This window comes from Manis pentadactyla, chromosome 1 (assembly GCF_030020395.1).
Source record: "Manis pentadactyla isolate mManPen7 chromosome 1, mManPen7.hap1, whole genome shotgun sequence".
Lineage (NCBI taxonomy): Eukaryota > Metazoa > Chordata > Mammalia > Pholidota > Manidae > Manis > Manis pentadactyla.
In genome coordinates this window covers 158,313,336-158,336,349 of record NC_080019.1, presented here as the reverse complement: position 1 = coordinate 158,336,349, position 23,014 = coordinate 158,313,336, and the positions used below count along the sequence as shown (strand labels likewise).

General features: G+C 38.0%; 1 protein-coding gene across 30 annotated transcripts in view; it reads left to right on the top strand.

The window, feature by feature from the left end:
* The window catches only part of ABI3BP (ABI family member 3 binding protein), a 253,192-nt gene that overhangs the window by 51,104 nt on the left and 179,074 nt on the right, over positions 1-23,014 (top strand). For all 30 annotated transcript variants that reach the window (XM_057502161.1, XM_036916479.2, XM_036916473.2 and 27 more), the window contains exon 2: positions 10,154-10,333. In XM_057502161.1, coding sequence (XP_057358144.1) covers positions 10,154-10,333 — 180 coding nt within the window. The remainder of the gene's footprint in view (positions 1-10,153; positions 10,334-23,014) is intronic.

Below are 23,014 nucleotides of genomic sequence, written 5' to 3'. Positions count from 1 at the left end.
AAGGAGAAAAATAAGTCTTCAAGAGCACAGGTGACCCAGGTCAACCACAGTAAAAGGCAAAATGGGTGGTGCAACCCCTCTGTTTCTTCCACAACATAATAAATTGAAATATCCAGTATGTGGTGGCTAACGAGTGACCCTTCCTAGAGCCTCCTAAGCTTCATGGCCCAGTCTGCCTTAGTACAACAGGACACCTGGTAACACTCTTATGATGGTTTAATCGTTTTCCTCTAGCCCAGGGAAAGCTTTTGATGCCATGAAATCTCAAAATAAGGAGCTGTATACCCTTAGCACTGGGTATTTATTAACTGAACAAATTATGAACAATTCATGAAGACTGCAAATGTCTGAACAGTGATGGCAAATGAAACCATTTGTTCCGGTTCCATCTCATGTTTTTATTTGAGACTTTACAAAAAAAAAAACAAAAGCCAGATTTATTTAGGAAAGATTTGTTACTGTTTGGTGGTTTTTTACATGATGCCAAAATTTTCATTTTTACCGAGAGTATTTTTAATTTGAGATTAATTTTTAATCTCATGTGCACATGTGCAGGATTTATTACAGTGCTAATGGAAGTTGTGCATTTTCTGCTTTAGCCTGTAAAAAGCGTTTTGATTAAATTCGACTTCTACTTGGTTAATGGAACTTTACTGTGTGCCCAAGTTGGAATTATCAAGAGGAAGAAAAAGGAGACCAACTAGAATAATATTAATCCAAATGATAGCTTTTCTGTTTTTTGATACCCAATATTATCAGGACAAGCAGTTTTTTCCCCCCTATGACACATGCTTAAACTTATCCACTTTATTCTTAGTGAAAATCACTCTTAGTCTTAAGAAAGTGGATAACTTTAAACATGTGTCATAAGAGGAAAAAATTGCTTTGTTGTCCAAAGAAGCTCACTTGCAACTGGTGTCCCATTAGCTGGGACTGAGAAAGAAATACATCACACACCTTGAGTGTGAGGGACTAATGCTTAGCCTTCTAATGAAGTTGAAATCATTTGCTTTGTCTGCATTTATCATTAAACACTCAGTTAAGTCTCCTAAACAAGTGTCAAATATAAAAAGGAGGGTTGGTAGTTTAATTTTCCTGGTAAATAGAATAATGTAAATATCTGGAAAAAAAATATATGTATATATATAAATTTCTTTTTTCACAGAGAAAATTTTCTTACAATATAACCATTTAAAAAATTAGTTAAACAAGAGAGGTTCTTACTTTGTGAAGACACTGGAAGATATTAAAATGTTGGTTTTAATAATTACCTAAATATTATTCAGTGAAAATAACACAAAAGATTACTGATGCATGCAACAAAACTGATAAATCTCCAAAATTTTATGTAGGAAGCCTCAGAGTACATATTGTATGATTCTATTTAATTGAACTCTAGAACAAGCAAAAGTAATCTATGGTATTAAAAACAACAATAGTAGTTGTTTTGGGGAGGATGGGGTGGGAATAGACTGAGAAGGGGCATGCAGAAACTTTCTAGATTGGTGGTAATATTCTAAATCTTGGTATAGATTTGAATTACATACATATATGGCTTTTGGAAAAGATTTATGTATTTCATCATATGTAAATTTATCTCAAAGGAAAAATAAAAATAAATATTGAATTGTAGTTAATGATATGCATTCTAGAGTGTTTAGGAGTGAAGAATCCTGAAGTGCAGCTTAGAAATTCATTAAAAAGTATGAATTAGTGAGTGGATAGAGAGGTAGAGAGATGGATAAAGGTGATAAAAACAAGGATAGTTAAATATTAATGATTGACTCGGTGGTGACTATGTGAATGTGCACTGAACAATTCTTTCAACTTTTCTGTATGTTTGATTTTTGTACAATGTTGACTCATTTTCAAGTCTCTAAATAGTTAGATTTAAAGACACTTAACTGATGCAAGAAGTCAGAGAAATTTCCCAAACATTTGAAAACATTTTACCATGTGTGTCTCCAGAAATTATAATTCTAGAAAACCTTAATTCACTGGGTTTGTTCACAGACAAATATAAAATTCTCATACAGGAAATTTAACAGGGTTGTGGGTGAGGGCCTTTTTTCTCTGTATTGTACTGCATTTCCATAAGTCTCTTTCAAAAGACATTGGGCCCACTAATTTTATTTTTGATGCACTGAATTTGCAAAGGGTAATGGTTCTGAAACTTGAGTATGCATCAGGATTACCTGACTTACTAAAATACAGCAGGCTGCCTCTACCCCCCCGAGTTTCTCATTCAGGAGGTCTGGGTAGGGGAATCTGAGACTTTGTACTTAGAACAAGTTCCCAGGTGATACTGGTGCTCTAATTAGGGGACCACACTTAAAGGACCCTGACATAGAGCCTGTCCCACCTGCTATTAGGAATACCTATTGGTGTCACTCCTTACCTCAAGCAGGAAGAGAATGTAAGCACATCAACTCCAGGATTTTCATGAAAATTAATCAGAGAAAAAAAAGGGAAATTAGTTTTTTAAAATCCCTTAGCCTGCTTAATTTCTTTATCTCTTACATGTATTTAAGAATGTATCAGTTGTCTTAAGCGGTACAGAAAAAGTATTACAAAATACACTTTGAGGTCTTCTTCCCCACTTGAATTTGACATATCATCCTGGAATAAAAACCATTTTTGTGATTAGTTTAACAAAACTAAAGGCATATTTTCTTTGTACATCTTTTATTTCCCCTTGCCATTCCAATTAGAGCCCTTCTACTATAGCCACATTGTACTAATCAAGCTGTACTGTATTGAGCTAAATACTTCTTCTGCACTAAAATATGTGCAGTGCTAAATAGCTGACTAATTCATCTGCCTAATTTCCTGGAATGCACAATCTTTGTAATCAGACAGATCACAAATGCTTACCAATTTGAATTGGTATCACTAATGCTTAGCACCTAGTAGTGAATGAATGGATAAAATGCAAAGTCAATAACGGTATGTATTTCCCAAAGCAGATTCAGGTTTTATTTAAATTTTATCGTTGTTTGAAATTAACCACATCACTGTTCCCCTTATAGCAAGTATATGGTTGTTGACTGCATGTGGGTGCCGCCTCCCACCCACCCCACCAACAACATGCTCCAGACTTTAAAGACTAGTTGTAGGCGAATTAGATCAAGGGAGTGTGTGCAAGTCAGAGCTGTGTATGTCTCAGCATAAGATTTCTCCTTAAGAATGAGAGGCTGTCCAGACATAGAAAGACAAGTACCAAACAATTTGTGGAGTACAACAACCAACCAAAACTGAAGGAACAAAACAGCAGCAGACTCACAGACTCCAAGAAGGGACTAGAGGCTACCAAAGAGGAGGGGTGGGGAGGGAGAAGGGGATTGAGAGGGACTACGATTAGCACACATAATTTGGGGGGGGGGGCACGGGGAAGGCAGTAGAGCACAGGGAAGACAAGTAGTGACTCTATAGCATCTTACTATGCTGATGGACAGTGACTGTAATGGGGTGGGTTATAGGGACTTGGTAATAATGGGGAATGTAAAACCACAATGTTGCTCATGTGAAACCTTCATCTGGGTATTTGGTGATCATAATATCCTAATAAAGAGTTAACTCGTTGACTCCTGGGGTTATGGCTCAGTGGGAGTGGTTTGGATGTGGCTTAATGAGGGGAGCTCTCCAAGTGAGCAGGGACGTTTTATTTCCTGAACGCAGCACATGCTGCTTGTGGGAACAATGCGCCCAGCCGGCCCGTGCACCCCACAGCCCTGGAGAAAGCATGCTGCCCCGCTTGCCCTGGAGCAGAGAGCATGGGGTGTCAGGGTTTGAGCTGCGTGCTAACACTGATCATGTATGTATAAAGTCAAGTTCTGTGTTTCTTTAAAGGCCCCCATTCCCAGACTCTGGTAGCTGTTCATGGAGCTTATGCAACTTTTACTCAATTTTTTTCCTGCACTTTTCTTTTCTTTTTTTTTTTTTGGTATTTGATATTTTCTTTATTAAGGTATCATTGATATATAATCTTATTAAGGTTTCACATGAGCAACATTGTGGTTACTACATTCACCCATATTATCAAGTTCCCACCACACACCCCATTACAGTTACTGCCCTTCAGCATAGTAAGATGCTATAGAGTCACTACTTGTCTTCTTTGTGCTATACTGCCTTCCCTGTGCCCCTCTACATTATGTGTGCTAATCATATTACACCTTAATCCCCTTCTCGCTCCCTTCCCCCTGCCATCCCACCTACTTTCCCTTTGGTAACCAACAGTCCCTTCTTAGTTAGAGTCTGTGAGTCTGCTGCTGTTTTGTTCCTTCACTTTTTGCTTCATTGTTATACTTCACAGATGAGTGGAATCATTTGGTACCCGTCCTCCTCCACCTGGCTTATTTCACTGAGCATAATACCCTCTAGCTCCATCCATGTTGTTGCAAATGTTAGAATTTGTTTTCTTCTTATGGCTGAATGGTATTCCATTGTGTATATGTACCACATCTTCTTTATCCATTTATCTACTGATGGACACTTAGGTTCCTGCACTTTTCTTAAATGACATTTTTCTAAAGATTTATAAAAATACCTTGCTTTAGATACATATCTAAATTATTTCCAATGGGATTTTTCTCTTAGGTTTTCAGATTGGTGTTAAAACACATGCACACACCTCTTGTGTTCACCTCTTGTTCACCTCTATAGCTGTGTGCTGTTAATTCACCATTTCCTGAATGCCCAGTCTCCTTTCCTCTATTGTTCTCATTTAGATGGCTGATTCATCATCTGAGTTGCATATATTTGGTGAAGTATTTCATTTCTGAACTAGGGAACACAATGTCCAAAGTGTTTGTAGCTGAGCCACTGTCCTTACACCTGAGACATCCCAGTACTCATATTCCTCAATACCAGGATGGCAGAATCAAAAAGCAGGGAAACCAGAAATCAAGGATATGAAGAAGGGTGGAGTGGGCAGGAGCAGATTGAGGCCTATGGGAAGAGAGAGGTTAGAGAACTGCAAGTTGGTTATCCTTATCAAATCACCTGTTTTTGTAAGTAGTAATTATTATTGCATGGTCTTTGTGAATGTGGCTGCTGTATAGAACCAAAAATAAAAGAAGGCTTGAATTATGCCATTTAGAGTTTTTCAATGTACAACCTAAACAACTGTCTGTGGCATCTCAATTTCTGGAAGACATGCTGTAGGACTGCTACATATTTACTGCACACTCGCTCTTTGCAACCTCAAATATTCTGTTGGGCCTTGGTAAAGTTCTGTTCCTAAGGAGTTGGGAAGAGAGTGATAGAGAACATGTGAGATTTTGAGAAAGAATTCATTTTGGAGATCCACAGAGCCAGGATACTATGGCATATATGGGACTGATAGTTGGGATATAATATATTGAAATTTAAAAAGGATCTGTGTAGTATCTACTCTGAATGCTTTTAATTACAATTCTGCATATACCCACCACCACCACCACCACCAAAGCTGTTTAATTCTTTCTACCTACTTGGTCTGGCCTGCCACCATGCCTCTGCAGACTGGGCTGTGACTTGCCTGATCTCCAGTAACCACCTTGCATAGACTCTCATTCTGATGGAAGGTCATACAAGCATCTTGCCATTACAGCTGCGGTAAAAGTAGTTTTTCTAAGTGCCTAATATTATTTAGTAGACACATTTAATCTTCATTCTCCTTAAAATATTTAACTGAAACTGCCATGTTTTTTCTGCTTTGGAAACTTTCTAAAGCCATACTATCATTTACAGACTACACATTTCTATTTATGGATCAGGAACAACTCAAGATGCTAATTGCTTTTGGCCACTCCTTTCACTGTGTGTCTCTCACAGGAAAATTATTTAAACTCCATGTGTTTTTCTTTTTCCTTCTAACACCTTTTGTTAGACCATGATACCAGGATAGGGAGTTATTCGAGCACCATGCCTGTGTTACGGGATCCCTTTTTGATTCTCTAAGAAGTAAAGCAAATGTTTGATTATTGCCAAGTCCTATATTAAAATTATGGTTTGCAAACTATGGCATCAACTATGATTTTTTGGAAGTTGTTGAAATGTTGTCAGACAGTAAATTCCCTGCTTAATACACAAACTTGAGGTGTGACATCTTGATAGCTCTTTAATGAGCTGTTGTGGCCATAAAGACATCGGAATGTTTTCCATTTGCAAATGTATTCTTAGAAAAGTATAGAATACATTTGAAACTTAGAATGTCTGTTCTGGGGGATAATGCTGAAAAAGACTTGCTGACTTTATTTATGATGCCTCCTACTAACTCCTTTATCAGAGATCTGTGACTGGATGGTGGTGGTAGTTCAGCTGTTTTAGCAAAGTACCATATGTTTGGATTCTGTTTCTTTGCACAGCTTTATTGAAAGTGACCACAGCCACTCAGAATTCTGGGGTCAACATTAAATGTCTCCTCAGCACATGTGCCAACAGAAACTTTAGCTGATCCAGACAGTCCTGTAAACTTACAGTGCTCTACCTTTTGTTGTATTTTCTAACCTCACTACCTTTTTCACTGATTTTGATGCTACAAAGCATGTATTTACTTTTAACAATTAAAAGGAAATTAATTTTAATTTACTTTGCAAGACATTTTTTTTTCTTTTAGAATTTCACAATGTCCTTTTGAAATATTAGGTACCCTAGGGTGTTGCAAACATAGGATTAGAAACAACTGTCATTGTTTCAAGCCTCTTTCTTAAAAAATGCGATCTTCTTCTTCTCAGCCATACTTAGTGCTATTTTCCTGAGATGTTCACATTCTTTATCTTCTCTCTTAATTGGCATTTGCTTCATTTCTCATATAAAAATACAATAAAATGTTCTTCCAATATTTTTATTTCTCTGTACTCTTGGGCTTTTCTGGGTGACGTACCATTTTAGTTATAAAAGTTTCCTAGTTAAGCTTGTAATGTGTTGTATAATCTCTACCCTATGTTATTCCCCACACATCATCATACTAACTGTTGAAAGATAACTTCTATTACATGACTGGTGTTCTAATTCATTAAGCCAGTATTACTCAAGGGTGAAGATAAATTTATCAGAGATTAAAAATTATTATAGGAAAAAAAATACTATGAATACAGAAAAGAGACATACCCTGAAATATTGAGAAATTGTCCAAGCATATCTAATTTTAGATTGAAGGGGCAGAAATCACCTAATCTTTTTGCTGAGCACTGAAAGGGTCAATGGGTAAAAACTAAGTGAACAAAGGGGTGAAGAGAAGGCAAAGGAAACACAGAGGGAATCTGTACAGGGTGATGGTCTGAGCATAGCATAGGAACAGAGCCTGGTACACACTGCAGAATGTGAGCAGATTATACTGGCCAAAAAGAAATACGATATGTTAAGAAGTAGTAAGAGAAGAAGTAATGTGTGGTAGAATAAAGAAGGATTTGAGTTCTTAGCTCCAAATAAGGAACTGGGTTGATAGTCTCAAAAGAGTAAGTTTGTGATACTCTTTGGGGTAAGATTTGTCTGTGTGCATTTCTCTCTCTTTTCCTAGACTTTTTGGAGAAAGTAGGTCAGCTAATCCATTCAAAAAGTTGCAAGATGTTGAAGTATTTTGTAATGTTTGACATAAACTGTTAGCAAAAGGGAAAAGGTCTGGAGTCATGAAAATTCCTGTGCAGAGAAAATGAGATCACTTCTACTTTTGAGGGTCAGCTCTTCTGTCCACAGCCTGCCTCACTCTCTTTCGGTGTAGTCAACCTGTCCGCTTTCCCAGGGGAGAAGTGATGTGCTACACTGGGTCAGGTCTAAAGGCAGAAGTGTGATGGCACTGTGCATCCTGGCTCTTAGTCAAACAAGAATGCAGCCTAAGTACACTAAGATTCCTCACTCTCTTCTCAACAAGGGGTTGGAAACAGGCGACCTAGGTTTCCATTTATTGTGAGACCTAATAACCTTCTAAGGTAGCACAATGTGTGCTTTACTTACACTTTTCCATTCTGTTGAACAGGATGGAGTAACTCTAGGATTAAAATAGGCCCATAACTAAGAAGGGAAAAATCAACTTGGATAAAATCTAGGTTATAGCTCAAGTATAAAGTACCTCATCAAAACAGAACGTAGTTAGGACAAGACAGCAGCAGTCAGCATCAACCTGGGCACCAGGGCCTGGGGGCTGGCCACTCCTTACTCTGTCGGGTAATGACAGGGGTCTCAAAATGAGAGCAGGAAGTCCAACCTAGTGAGAACAGAGATCCAGCTTTGACAGAGGTGTGACTGCCCTTCACTGAGTCATTTATGCTGTGAGAGAACCGGACTAGATGAGCTAGACTAGACGAATCTTTTTGACTTTGGATAAACCTCCTATTATCTCTGGGTTTTGATTTTGCCACAGCGTAGTAATAGCAATCTGAGAACCAAGTTCACCAAAATTTCACCAAGCTCTTTAGAAGTACAAAATACTCTGTACAAACCTGAAAATATTAGTACTGGCTGCTGAGGTAAGAGAGTGGTTCCCCCAACCTGGGTTCCAAGAAGGGGCTGTTTTTATATTTTCAAAGGCCTACTGAAACCCTTTTCTGTAACTGTATTGAGTTGGTCCTTGATGACTTTGACTGGAATAGAATAAATTTAGTGTGATGACTTTGGGAAGTCTATCCTGTTAAATGGTGCTGACTGGTATTTATATAATATAAATATTTGATTAATGAGAAATAGAATGTGAATTATTTAATTAGTAAATGCAGTCTTCCCAACAGGTAAAATATTTTAAAAACATGAAACCTTTGTGGAACAAAGAAAGAAAATAATGGAGGTCCACAATCTCTTCCCTAAGACTCTTATGGACATGTTTTAGGATTTGGAAAACTTTGGATTTTTGAAATGTACTAGACTATCTAGACCATATATTAAGTAACCTCTTCAGTGGGGTCTTGACCAGTACCCCTTAATTAAACACATTATTAATCCTACAATTAAACATGTGAATAGTCACACAAATAATAGTGAGATTCCAAAAAAATTAAAAAGTGGCCTCATTATAGTTCAGATTGAGTTTTATTACCAAATTAGTTTGACATGAATTTACAAAAATCCTTACATATCTGTTTTGAATTTCTGAATTGTGACTAAAGGGATTGACTTAATTAAGTAACCAACTATTGAGCAATTACTATATGCCAGATTTAAGATAGTGCCATTTGCACTAATCTTTGTAAACAACCCAACAAACTAGATGTTGCTTTTCATTATCCATAATTACAAATCTGGGAATTCAGGCTCAAGCAACAGTCAGTGAGTAGCGAGGCCACACTGACACTGTGGGGTCTGAACGCTCACAGCTCCTCTGGCCCCAAAGACAAAAGACAGTGTTGTTCTTTACTGCTTGGTCAAGATTTCTGGTTAATGGGATTATCTGCCCCTGTTGCCTGCACAGGTTAAAAAAAAAAAAATGCCTTGAAAATTTAATGTTTCTCTCCTCACTCTGCACAGTCTCTCTGGGAAATTTCATGCAATGTAAGTTAGAAACTAAAAACACCCAGATGGATTTGTATTCTATTCCTGAGAATCACACTTAGATATTCAACTTAATGTTGGGCATCTCCATGTGGTTATCTCACTGACCCTGCAAACTAATCATTTCTCTCCTCAATCCTTGTCCTCTTTCAGAATTCCTTATTATACCTTTTCACTTACTCCTAAATTGCCCCCTTTCCCCAACACTTGCTTCCCTTTCCAACTCTATTATTTACCAAATACTGTAGGGGTGATGGTGCAGCTGGAGAGCTGCCGGAAGGAGGCTGGGTGTTTTCGAAGTGCAGTAACTCAATTTACTAATAATAAGAAATTTCAGATCCTTTCACCATTCTTGGTATATATTCTCATATATAAAATGAAGGTTTTGATCCTTTGTGCATAGCCAAACTAGCCTTAAATCCTATCAGCTCAGTCATAAACTACCAAACAGAAAGCCCTAAGATTTTACTTTGTGTGCTAGACTACTTTATATGCTTTAAGTCTGTCTTTGATTTCAAAATCTCCTGTAGTGTAGCTCTATGGGTGGGTGTGTTGGGATACAGAGTAGCTATGTAGATAGCATGCTTTCCAATAACAACGTCTCTAGCAACTAACCTTTGCTCAAATTTGCCCTGGAATGCTAAAGAGGTGAAGTAATAGTCACCTATTTTTTTGTTCCCATCTTTAGGTAAAAGGCCAGACCTCAAAGTCCACATCAATACCACAGGCGACTCCGTTTTCTTGAAGTTTCTGCGTCCAAATCCTAATGTAAAACTAGAAGGTTTTCTCCTGGGATACGGCAGCAACGTGTCACCAAACCAGTACTTCCCTCTTCCAACAGATGGGAAATACACTGAAGCCGTAGTGGGTAAGATGTTTGGTTTCAGGCATGAGAAGAAGAGAAGTAAAAGTTACAGCATGACATATAAATCCTGCATGCAAGCGCCCTTTCTTCTACATCTCAGCTAAACTGAACGCCAACATTACAAATTACTTTCATAATTGTTGTAATCTATATAACACAATTTGTTACCTAAAAAAATTTGTAATACATACTCTGCATGTACAGCAGAAATAATCAACTTCATTACCATTATACCTACAATCCCTGACCACATAACTTTAATTGCATAAGGAAATATAAGCTAAAATGCCTGGCTTAAATCTCTGAAACAGAGCTTGTTGGTTTGCATCAATTTTCTTCCCTATTGTGTCTTTACTTTCTTCTGGTAGAAAATAACAGCTATAGCTGTCTGGGTGTCTTTTCATGAGAAGCTACCTTTAAAAAGAAAAGAAAATACATAGTACATTTTAAATATTTTAAAGTATTACAGAGAAAAAGATTTAAGATTTTACATTATAAAATTTTATATTTATAAATTTTACATTTCTTTGAAAATGTTTTTAATCACATTAAAATGTAATTTGAAGCATGGGCATCTCCAAATCTTGTCCAGGAAATGTATGTGCAAATAAACCCTTTTTAAAGATAACGTTTTTAGGAAGGGGATCATCTATAATGAACACTTTCAAAGGTTTTCTGAACAGTTTTACAAGAGATTTATATTTTGCTCCATGGTTAGGATTATTGCTAAAGAGCCTTTCCATGCACTTGTGGTGTTTGATCCTGTAACTTGAACTACTGCAGGTCAGATCTGGCTTTCATGCATATATGCAGCAATGTTGAGGATGAGTCCGCTTGGTCCCGCAGCCCCTTGTTCTTCATAGAAATGTCTCTGTGGTACTTTAAACTCAGGCAGGAGGATGACATTTTTACTTAAACATCTAGACTAGATTTCATGTAGGATAATCACTTTAAAGCAAACACACTTTGTTACCCAAAAAACCTTGAGCATTAGGCATTTTTGCCAAACAACACTACCTTTGATAATATAAACCATAATATGAAAATTGGCAAGTATTCCCCCACCACATTCACTCTTACTGTAATAAGAGCCTGGAAGCTGTATACTTTCCAGTATTTGGTGAATTATAAACTTCCTTTCCAGAGGAGGTAAAAGACATTCAATCTTGCAGCGATGGAAGCTAGATTTCTAATGAAAAGTATATGCAGAAAACTAAAGAAAATTTCTAGTACAAATATACTAACCGTTCACTATTTCTATGATGAGGGATAATCAGATGGACTAAGTACCTTCTCTTTGTTTCCTATTTCTTTCATCCTGTAAATACTTTCATTATGGAAAAGTTCAAACGTATAGAGAAAAAATATTATAAAGACCCTCATGTCTCATCATGCAACTTGTATATGTATGTCTGTTCAGCTGACCTTGTTCCATGTGTTCTTCACACACACTGTATTTTTTACTTGAGTATTTTAAAGCATATCTGAATATCATACTTTTAAGTCTGTGAACATATCAGTGTACATCTCTAACAACAGATAAGAAATATTTTAATGACATAATTCTACAATATCATGTTATACCTAGTCCGTATTTACATTTCTCTGGTGATCTTAAAAATGCGTTCTTAAAGTTCTTTCTTCTTTGAATCAAGATCCAAACAGTCTATGTTACATTTGGTTATTATGTCTCTTAAGTCTCTTATTCTCTGTCTCTTTCCTTTTTAAATGCCATTGGTTTCCTAGACAAATTGGCCATATATCCTGGTCCATATTCTATACTGAATTTGTTGGTTCTATTTTCTGTTTTTGAACTGGCTTCTCCATCCCCTGTATTTCCTGTAAAAACATATTCAGATTTTGGAGGCTATATTAGATTTGGATTGTACTTTTTGGGGGAAATAATACTTTATCGGTGTATTTCCGAACAAACTCACAAAAAGAGGTACATAATGGCTGGTGTCATACTTACTGATACTAAGACTTTTTGGTGTGTTCAGGGGGTTTCAGCGTGATCCTTTCATTATAAAATTCACCATCATTTTTAACTTAATGGTTTTAACATCTATTGATGATCACTGGCCAGATCCATAATTTTATAAAGGGCTTGTGCAAATAGCAACTTTACATTCTAGGTAAATTCTAGAGAGAATATAATTTTATCATCCCTTCTTCATTTGTTAACTGAAAGTCTACAATAAAAAATTTTCTCCCACTAACTTTTTATTTTCCCTTATGTAGTATTTTAGGAAAGGCAGGACAAATTCTCACTGTATTAAACTGGTGCTCTGATAACCTCCAGTGGTAATCCAAGATATTGTTTGTTTTATGGTCAATAACAATGCCTTGATTGTATATATCTAATGGGGTTTAATCAACATTTCACTTAGGAAAACCTTAACATTCTTCTCCATGTCTAGCCTGAATATGTTTGGTTGTTTACCTTGGGTCACTATTAAACTGAATTTCTTGAAGTTTTATGTCTTACTTTGTTATTTGTACCAATTGAGTAGGTAGGCAATAAATATTTGTGGCACTGAGGTAGGCCTCAATAGCTGTAAAAAAAAATTTTACTTCTGTGAAATCTTCTAAGATTTTAGTATATTAATTAGAGCAGTAGAAAAAAATAGTCTTTTCCCATGTGTCTATTAATGTTAATGGCTTGAGGGTCCTGCAATGGGTGACAAAGCATGATTCACACTTAATAGAACTGCTAGTTTCCAGTACCCTTTTCCCCATATCATGAATGGTCTCATTTCTGGTTTACACATCCAGTTCTTGCTTTGTTAGTTTTATGTTCAGCTGTTGGTAATTTTGCAGATGTCCAATAAAGTTAAAAACAAGAATTTTTGACATCGAATCTTGATAGACTCACACTTCAGGATGTTCTCTTGACATCTTAAAATACTTTAGTCAATGTCACCTAAGAAGTAAAATTACATTCCATCAATTATGCAGTGCAAGTTGAAGAGTTATTTTAGAATCCTTACTGCAAGAAAAGCTTGAAGTGAAAAAACGTATTTGTCACTACTGTGAATTCTGTCTAAAGAATTTGCCTTCTAACCAGGTTTTAGGACTACGAAGAGGTTGAAGAGGGCAAATATCTTTCATGTTCTCACAGCTGCTACCCTTACACTCACTGTTCTAATAAAGCTGTTCCTCACTCTCAGCCGCTGCCTCTCAGCCACTCTCCCTCATCTTGTCTTGTCTGTGGTCCTGTGGATTGGTTGCACTGCTGACGAGAGAGAGGGCACAATACTAGTGCCCTGTAGGTGCTCTGCACAGTGCCTGGGCCAGAATGCTAACATGTGCCATCTAGGAAAAATCTGCCTCCACCCCAACAGACCGCATGATGTCGGGAAAGAATACGCGTGTACTTAGAAGTCTAACAGATCTAGGTTCAAATTCAACACAACTACTTACTGTGAGGTAGTCCTGGTAAGTCATTTAACTTCTCTTAGTTTCATTTCTCTCATATATAAAATAGAGAATAATCTTTCAGGAGCATCATGAAGCTTATGGATAAATCATCTGAGGCGGCAGATCTACACCCTGACACAGATTAGGTGTGTTTCATAAATGTTGTCGGTTGCGTTACAAGTGAAGTGGTCAGGGATAACTCGCCTGAGCTTTCTGGGCTGGGTCTGTCTCTGTTGCTAGTAATGACTGGGCTGAGTCACCACCAAAGGTCTGGTCAGCTCTAAGGCTTAGTGCATGGGTTGAAAGCTTTGGTCTAAGCCGTTGTCCTGTGGTTTTGTGTTCTACCTGGTGTGGTGGTGGTTTTGGGGTGGGTGTAGGGGGATAGAATGTCAATAAAATTGTGGTGGTAGATTGTTTTAGCAGAGGTGTCATTAATGACAAGAAGTTAGCAAACTCATCTCTTTATCACACCTAAGAAACATTTTCTTGGAAAGGATAACTCCTAAAATAGATTAATAAATAAAAGCAGCAGCAAAATCAAAGACTGTGACACAGCTCGCTGGGTGCACACGCTTCCTTCTTCCACAGTCACCACCATCTTTTAATCATTGAGGAGGGCTCCCTTGGCTGCACAGAGTCGTCAGGTGCCTCTTATAATTTCACAAATGGGCCTGTGTATTCAGAGGGGAATAGAATGAATCCTCAAAACAAAGTGCTGAAAGGGTTTGTCATCTCTAGATTTCATGTTCCCAACCTCTGTCTTACTCTAATAAAGAATTTTCAACAAGAGCATAGCAAAATTTTTGCCCTGTCCTACTACCTATAGATCAGAATAAGAGCATAACACTGTTTTGTTTACATAACTGGTGGTAATTTTATCTCAGCAAGTCCAGACCAAAATTCGAAATCAGTTTCTTATTCCGAAATTTCTTTCTTTTATTTCAGAGAATATTAATTAAATTTTTTGAGTAAAGTTTATCTACAGTGATTCATCCAGATATGAATAAATATAAATTGTATGCTTATGTAATGTATTTATATTCCTGTAGATTATATGAGTACCTACTACAAGTTTTTGGTTTTAATTGAGGTATAACTTGTAAATTAGTTTCAGATGTACAACATGATTATTTGATATTGTCCAGGAAAATGAGCACCACAATAAATCTAAATCTAGTTAACATCCATCACCATATACAATTACAAAACAATTAATTTTGTGATGAGAATATTTATAAGATCACTCTCTTAACAACTTTCAAATATGCAGTACAGCATTAACAAGTCACCATGCTGCTCATTACATCCCTATGACTCATTTATTTTACAACTGGCAGTTTGTAACTTCTGACTACTGTCACTTATTTGGTGCGCCCCTACCCCCCTCAGCCCTCCTCAGCACCACCAATCTGTTCTCTGTATCTAGAGCTTGGTTTTGTTTTTCTTGTAGATTCTACATATAAGTGAGATCATGTGGTATTTGTCTTTCTCAAACTTATTTTGCTTGGCATAATGCCCTCAAGGTCCATCTATTTTGTTGCAAATGGCAAGATTTCACTGTTTTTTTATGGCTAAATAATATTCCTGTGTGTGTGTGTGTGTCTGTATACTGCGTTTTCTTTATCCATTCATCCATCAGAAGACACTTAGGTTGTTTCCCATCTTAGCTGTAAATAATGCTGCAGAGAGTGTGAGGATGTGTATATCTTTTCCAATTAGCGTTTTCATATTCTCCATATAACATCCAAAAATGGAATTGTTGGATAATATAATTGTTGTATTTCTAATTTTTTGAGGAGCCTCCATACTGCTTTTCATAGTGGCTGCACCAGTTTACATTTCCGCCAACAGTATACAAGGAGTTCCCTTTTCTCCACTTGTTATTTCTTGTCTTGTTGATAATGGCCATTCTGACTTTGATTCTGACTTTGATTGGCATTTCTCTAATGATTAGTGCTGTTGAGTGCCTTTTCATGTGCCTGTTGACCATCTGTATGTTTTCTTTGAAAAAATAGCTACTCAGATCCTCTGCCCATTTTTGTCAGGGTTTTATTGTTTCTTGTTTTTTTTCACTTTTGAGTTGTATTAGTTCTTTATATATTTTGAATATTGACCTCTTATCACATAGATGGTTTGCAGATATTTTCTCCCAATTGGCAGGTTGCCTTTTCCTTTTGTTAGTAGTTTCCTTTGCTGTGTATAAACCTTTTTAGTTTGGTGTAGGCCCACTTGTCTGTTTTTGTTTTTGCTGCCTTTACTATTGGTATCAAATCCAAAAAAAATCATCATCTAGATCTGTTAAGGAACTTTATTGCCAATATTTACTTCTAGGAGTTTTATAATTTCAGGTCTTATAGTCAAGTATTTTAATCCATTTTGAGTTAATTTTTGTGCCTAATGTAATATAGTGGTAATGTTTCATTCTCTTGTATGTGGCTGTTGAGTTTTCCTAATACCATTTATTGAAGCTATTGTCCTTTTCCAATTTTATGTAATTGGCTTAACATAAAATTAGTTGACCACATTTTTGTAGATTTATTTCTTGAATCTCCATTCTGTTCCATTGATCTATAGTCTGTTTTTATTTCAATACCATACTACTTTGATTATTACAGTTTTATAATATAGTTTGAAACCAGGGACCATTATGTCTCCCTCTGTTGTTCTTTCTCAAGATTGTGGTGACTATGCAGGGTCTTTTGTGGTTTCATACAAATTTCAGTGTTGTTCTACCCCCAGGAGTTTCACATTAAAGGATAAATATCACTTAAATGACAAAAATAAGTGAATATTTATTGTAGTGAGTGTCACAAGGAAGGTGGTGGTGGGTTCTTTGAAGAAAAGTAGCTGGAAGAAGAGGTTAAAAATAAATAACTGAAGGAAGTATATAAGGGATTAATTAAGCTGAAAAATAGTGAAAAGGGAGCAGAATAACTAATGGGTGGAAAAGATAAAGTGTCAGCTATTGAAACCAGCTCCATCCCTCTCTTCCTTGGCAAATCTTTAGAGAATTAACAAAGGGCTATGAGGAAAGGAGCAAGATAGCAGCCAGCAGTGAATACAAGCCAGTCCCAAAATGCAGGTGAGGGTTGGTAATTATGAGGGGTAGGTAGTCTTAGTTCCCTTTTACACAAGGAAACTGAGACTCCTGAAGTAAATTTTCATAAGTTAATCAGCTAGTAAGTTGCAGGTCCAGGGTTTGAACCAGGAAGTCTGGCCCTAAAACTGACTCTGAAATACTATACTGCCTCTAAAAACCTAGTGAATTTTATCTGTTCTTCTACAATAGAAAATCTATAAGCTTCTGACGTGTTGTTTCTAATAATGTGCATTAGATAGTAAACAGGAAAAAAAAAGCCATTGTAGAAGGAGCCATTGGATACCTAAGGTTTAAATGAATTAAAAATATGTTAAGAACTTACTGTGTCCCCAAAACTTGTTCTTTTCTACTCCTTCCACCACCACTACTATCTGCAAGTGTTATCACCTCCTCATCTGTTAAGCTCCCCGTTCTCTACTCTCTGCAAGGCTACCTCTGGACAAGAGATATGTTCAACCTCTATGTCCATCTTCATGTATATCCTAGAGGCTGAGCATTTTGTTACCATCACTCTTAATAAATTGCTATTTATTTTTATTTTTGTATGTCTTGTCTCTTCCCACACTCCACCCAAGTAGAAAACTTCTTGGAACTAAGGATCCTAGTCATCTTGGATTTCTTTTTACCTCCAATGTTGTCATAAATTTAAAAGCACAATAAATGAATGAATGGAGAGGCAAGGGAGAGACCCAGGAGGTCTGAAACAGCTATGGTTCACAGTTATGATGTTTTTTCTCCTGTTTAAAATTATTTTCAAAATGTCATTGAATTCCTCTTCTTTCTCTGGAAGCAGTTTTACCATTTGGGAAGTGTTTGGCTTTAAATCCTCAAAATCCAAATTTTTCATTTAAAAAATGGAAATCTCAGAGTCACTTGATTTTTCTCCAAGGTGCAAAATTTAGCAGAACTCAAATAAACTTCAAAAGTGATTTTTTAAAGAAATTTGCCGGGGGGGTATGAATTTCCTAATAAATGTGATGCCATCATTTACACAATTCTCCATGAGTTTACATCAGAAATACCTTGTTTGATAATAGATGACCATGTCACCATGTTTTGATAAAGATAACATCCTTTAAAAATTGTGTTTTTTCTATTGGTTTCAATTATAATGTCTTATGGTCTTCCTGAGCTACAATAGATAAATTGTCTCCAAGTTTATCTTTTTCTGGAAATATAATGAAATTAATTCACAATATTTCAATATAAAACATGATTTTTTCAAATGTATTGTACAATGCACTGAGACCAAAATCTAACTTTTAAAAATTCCATCTTAATTATATTTAAAAGAGTCCCCCAAAGTAGTTTATGGCACTGTTCTCATAGGCCAAAACAAGAGTATACCCTGTCCTATATTCATTGCAAAGGGCTTGCTGTTGAGAAGGAATCTTAAGTATTAAGACAGCTGCTAATACAAGGATAAATTAGGGTGTTATCTAGAACATATACAGGATGATATTTAGACATTACAATTTCCTTTACTTTTAGGAACACGAATATGAATATAATCAAATCCTAGTTTTGTAATTACTCATGTATTATTTCCTCAAATATTTTTCTTTCCCCAGACACCAAGTGCTCTCTGATGCTTAAAGATCATCCTTGAAGTGCTATGCCATCCAGGCCAGAATTTGGCTATATTGTTTTGAAATATTCCCTATTTTTGTTATATTTGGGGGTTTTTTTGCCTTTGTTTTTATTTGTGTTGCTTCTCACCAGCTAAATTGTGAGTTCCTTAAGGCCAGAGCTGAGTGTTGCCTTCTTCATGTACCCCATGGTCAGGCCAATAGATGTCTGGTTGTAGGAGCTGACTGCCCAGGGTCTGGTGGTAGGTTTACTGGGGAAGCCTCCCAGTCAACAAAATGAAGTCTGTATTTCCCTGAACTAGAAATCTCCAGGAGGGAAAAAAAAAAAAAATCATACTGGCTTAAGGTGTTGACCTATTTCTCAGGTGCAGTTATGGTTTACACCTTTTATGCTGGCATAGTTATCCATATTGCTCTCCTTTGTCTTAAAATTGTCCCAGTTTAGTTGAGAAATTATATGCTTAGTCTACATTTGTGAGAAAGCCTCAAATTGTTAGCATGGTTGCCAGATCTTTCACCATCTGATTCCAAATTAACAGCCCAGAATTTTTTCCCCCGGCACACCTCTCAATGAAAAAAGAGGAACAAAATGAAGAAGAGGTTTGCCACAGGTTTGCATCTGAGGCATTCTGTTCACCAGGCTGGTGCATAGCTGCTCAGCAAACTCTGGGGAGCAAGTTCTCGCCAACCTTTTGGCTGATGATTGAATGCTGCTGAGCACCTACAATATGCTGGGCCACAGGCTTTACAGAAATGGGTCCTTAAATCCTCAACCCTGCAACCTTATGAAGCACATACTATATTATAATCTTCTTCCCAATGAAGACTGTAAATCCCTGAGAAGTTAAGAAATCTACAGGTGGCAAGCTGGCTCCTGCCACATGCATTTCACCACATGCCACAGTGCTTGCCTCTCAACACATGTATATTCTATTCCTTTTGAACCCTATGCAAAAAGTTATCTCATGGGAATTATTCCTGATCCTCACCACAACATGGTAATTCTGACAAGTGCACTTGCTGACTTGAAGGCTTTGACTTACCATCTGATAGGTAACGTGACCTAGCTTTATTAATTTGAAAGAAAACTACCCAAACGAAGTCCTGAGTTTTCAATAGTATTTCCTGTAGAGATAATATTAATGAAGTGGTGAACTCTTTGGAAAATGTGTTTGCACATTCACAGGCTCTCCTTCAGCAGCAAGCCCCTGCCAAACCTGAAACCAGTTCATGGACAACACCCTACACTAAATTTCTCCATGGGGTTCACATGTAAAACACAGGCAAGGAAAAAACTAGAGACAAGAAAGTCAACAATGTTAATGTCTAACAGGTCTGCTAAACTAGAAAAGGATGTGTACTGGCTGTGGGGGCAATAGGGTACAAGAAATTGTTTATTAAATATCTGCAGTGTCAGGGAGAGAATTTGTCAGAGCTTGAAAGTTAGGCAGGGTTAGCTTGGGACAGTGGCTGAATGAAAGGCTCCAGACAGTGTGCCAGGACTGCGGGGAATAAGAACTACTTGGTACCTCGCAGCTGTGGGCAGTGGGCAGGCATGGGGGTTGGAAGGGTCAGGGCACCGCTGGCTTCATCCTGGTTAGGACACTCTGGAGGGCCCTGCTCTTGAAGTTTCTAATGTTTAGCTTTCAGCTTTGCCAACGCGGTCAGACAGGAAGGCGGTGCACATGCTGAGGGCTTGGGGCTGGGCTCTGGTGTCTTGGCCTCCTACCCCCTCCTCTAATCAGGGTTCGGTGCCTGGTCCCCTAGCCCATGGTGCCCCTGCTGCCAGGCCTTCCTCTCCCAATCCCCGTGCACCAACTACCGCTGCCCTCTGCCTACAGCAGGACCCCGGGGAGGGCTGGATGTGCACACCTCCTTGGTGACTTCTGGCGGGACATGGTGGCAGCGTCCCTGCAAGGGCTGGCTGTGTCACAGTGCATTCACTGGGTGATTAGGCAGGTACGAGCCTCTCCCACCCCCGTTCAGGTACACAGCATGTCCCAGGGCAGAGATTGCAATCTCTTGGAATCCACTGACGGGAGAGATAGGCTTTTGCACCCTGAAGGGGGTGGGGGTAAAGTGCTTTGATCCTGAGCCTGCCACTGGTAGGAGAGGATCCTAGGCAGGTGGGTGGGGAGGAATTGGGGTGAGGGTCTGCACTCGCCTGCAGAGTGCAACATTAAATAGCCAGTAAATAGTAGCCACCTGACAGGTGGGGAAAGAGACCATACAAGAAAGGAAATGTTTTATATTTTAGAATTTTTAAAGTCACTTTTTTGCCCTGCTTATAAAAATAGAGGTCCTATCTTTTGATTTTGTATTGATCAGGCCTGCAAAGTAGGTAGTCAGTGCTGGGTAAAGTGTGCATTTTCAATAGCACTGCCTGCCCAATTCTCATCGAAATTAAAACAAAATGCTCAGAAAACATTTCCATCAAGGCCTCCCTCAATGGGATTTGTCTTTGAAATCCCCCTCTGTTTGGAAAAAGGGTGCATCTTCTTCCAACTGTTTCAGAAAGCTGTGAAGAGTGAAAGGATATAGAGGAGACTTCTGGGGTACACATTGCTGGGTTTAGGAAAAGCCCTCTTTCCCCCTCTAGCCCTTCCCTTCCACTCCCTTCTTCCTCATATATCCTGTCTTCCATGCAAAGCTGAGTTCTCTGTTTTTAGACTTCAGATGCTCCACTGTCTCTGCAGTGCAGAGGTGAGGGGCTGCTTCTCACTTTGCCATCAATTTCAAACAACTCCTCTTGTAACATACATGCCAACATAAGCTGTCAGCTCCCTTCAGAACGGGTCTATGACTGAACATTCCCGCATCCCACTTAATGGCAGATGATCCTAGTCATTTTTGCATGAGCACTTGCTCTGTGGTACCAGACAACCTTCACTATCGTCCCAGCCAGCTTGGAGCCAGAGGGTGCCTCAAAGGTGGAGAGAAGCCAGAGTGTGAGCAGAACACAGCAGAATGTTCTGTCAAAATGGGTTTGGTTCATTATTCAACTGATTTGTTTAATGGAAATAATTACCGAATAGTGTAGAATTTGCTTTTAAATTTGCTTTAATGTTTGGGTGAAAGAAGGATCAGGATTAATCTTAAACACAAAACCACACATTTTTTAACAAGAAAACTGCAAAGAAAAAAAATAACAGTTCTTCAGATAGGCTTATCAAAGACTAATGAAATGATTGAAGTTTACTAGCTTCTAAAAAAATTGACTTGCTTTTGCTGATTGCTATCTCCCAAACCCCTAATTATTTTTTCCTTTCTGCCTATGAAACTTCAGACTTCCTCTATCTTTACTACAGTCCCAGGCAAGAAAGGGGCAGAGGAACAGATTCATTCACTTTTTAAGGAATGGTTGTTGTACAATTTCTTTGTTCTTAGGTTTAAAAGTACAGAAATGAACAAAATATGAACTGAGTCTGGGCCAGATCCAGTGTGATCCTCAGTGCAGCACATCCTCCTACAGGCACCTAGAAATACTCTGAAAGGTGAAGGCCCTGTATTAGTTTGTAAGGGTCCCTCATTCTATACACATTCATTTTGATATACAACTAAGGGAAATGTGCAGTAATTTAAGTGGTTTATTAAAATTATTAAATGTTTATAATCATTAACTTAGTAAACAGCAGATTTAGTGCAGTACTGGCATTACTGATAACTACTCTGTCTTCTATTTGGACTTCGTAACTACGATGAAACTTTGTAAAGCTACAACTTGGCACATGCCTAAGCAGATAATGGAATTTCCCGTTTTCTAGAAAACACCCCAGCAGTGTTTTTCCAGAAGGGACCCTGAACTTTCTGAAGGACGTCAATGATGTTCCTGAGTTGGTCAAGATATCAGTTCCTGCTGTTTCAGCTTTTTAATGTATAAATTACTTGAGGCCACTTGACTATGATAATTTGTGGTTAGTTTTTGTTGATACTACCCCCTGGAGGGATACATCTGTTGTAGCACCAGATCTGAGTCTCTCATTTTCCAGTAACTGGGCTTCCTTGGGGATGTGGAGTGCAGTTCTAGCACAAACCATTTGGACCCTGGTGCTGAAATGGCTCTGTTGTGCTGGTGTCAATTAGTTGTGATTGCTTTGTTCCTGGAATGTGAGAATAGGTGGGGTGGGTGTGGACGAAGTTGGGTTGCTCTACTGTAATTTCGAACTGCCGATAAGTGACCTTCTCAGGAAATGACCAGACCAATAGCATTTTACTGCCATTTTACATTCCAGTGCCCCCACCCTATTGCACACCTCTCATTCTCAGCAGGGCTTCCCTCTCCCCCTCCCCTTCATGGACCAACGGGACAGGGAACTGTGACTGCAGTAGGGGAAGAGAGTGAAACAGAACCGCAGAGCCAAGAGCCCTGGCTGCAGCTCTGCTTGCTTATCCCTCCATGGCCACACTTCAGAAATTTTTTTTCAGAACTGACTAGTGGGTGAGTGGAACTCTCTGCCTGATGTTAAAACACAAGGAAGCTTTTCAAGGGGATTTTTCAAGCAGACGTTACTCAATGTTAGGGTTTGTGAAATAAGGTGCAGGAGAAGTTTGCCAAATGTTAAAGGCTAAAGGAAA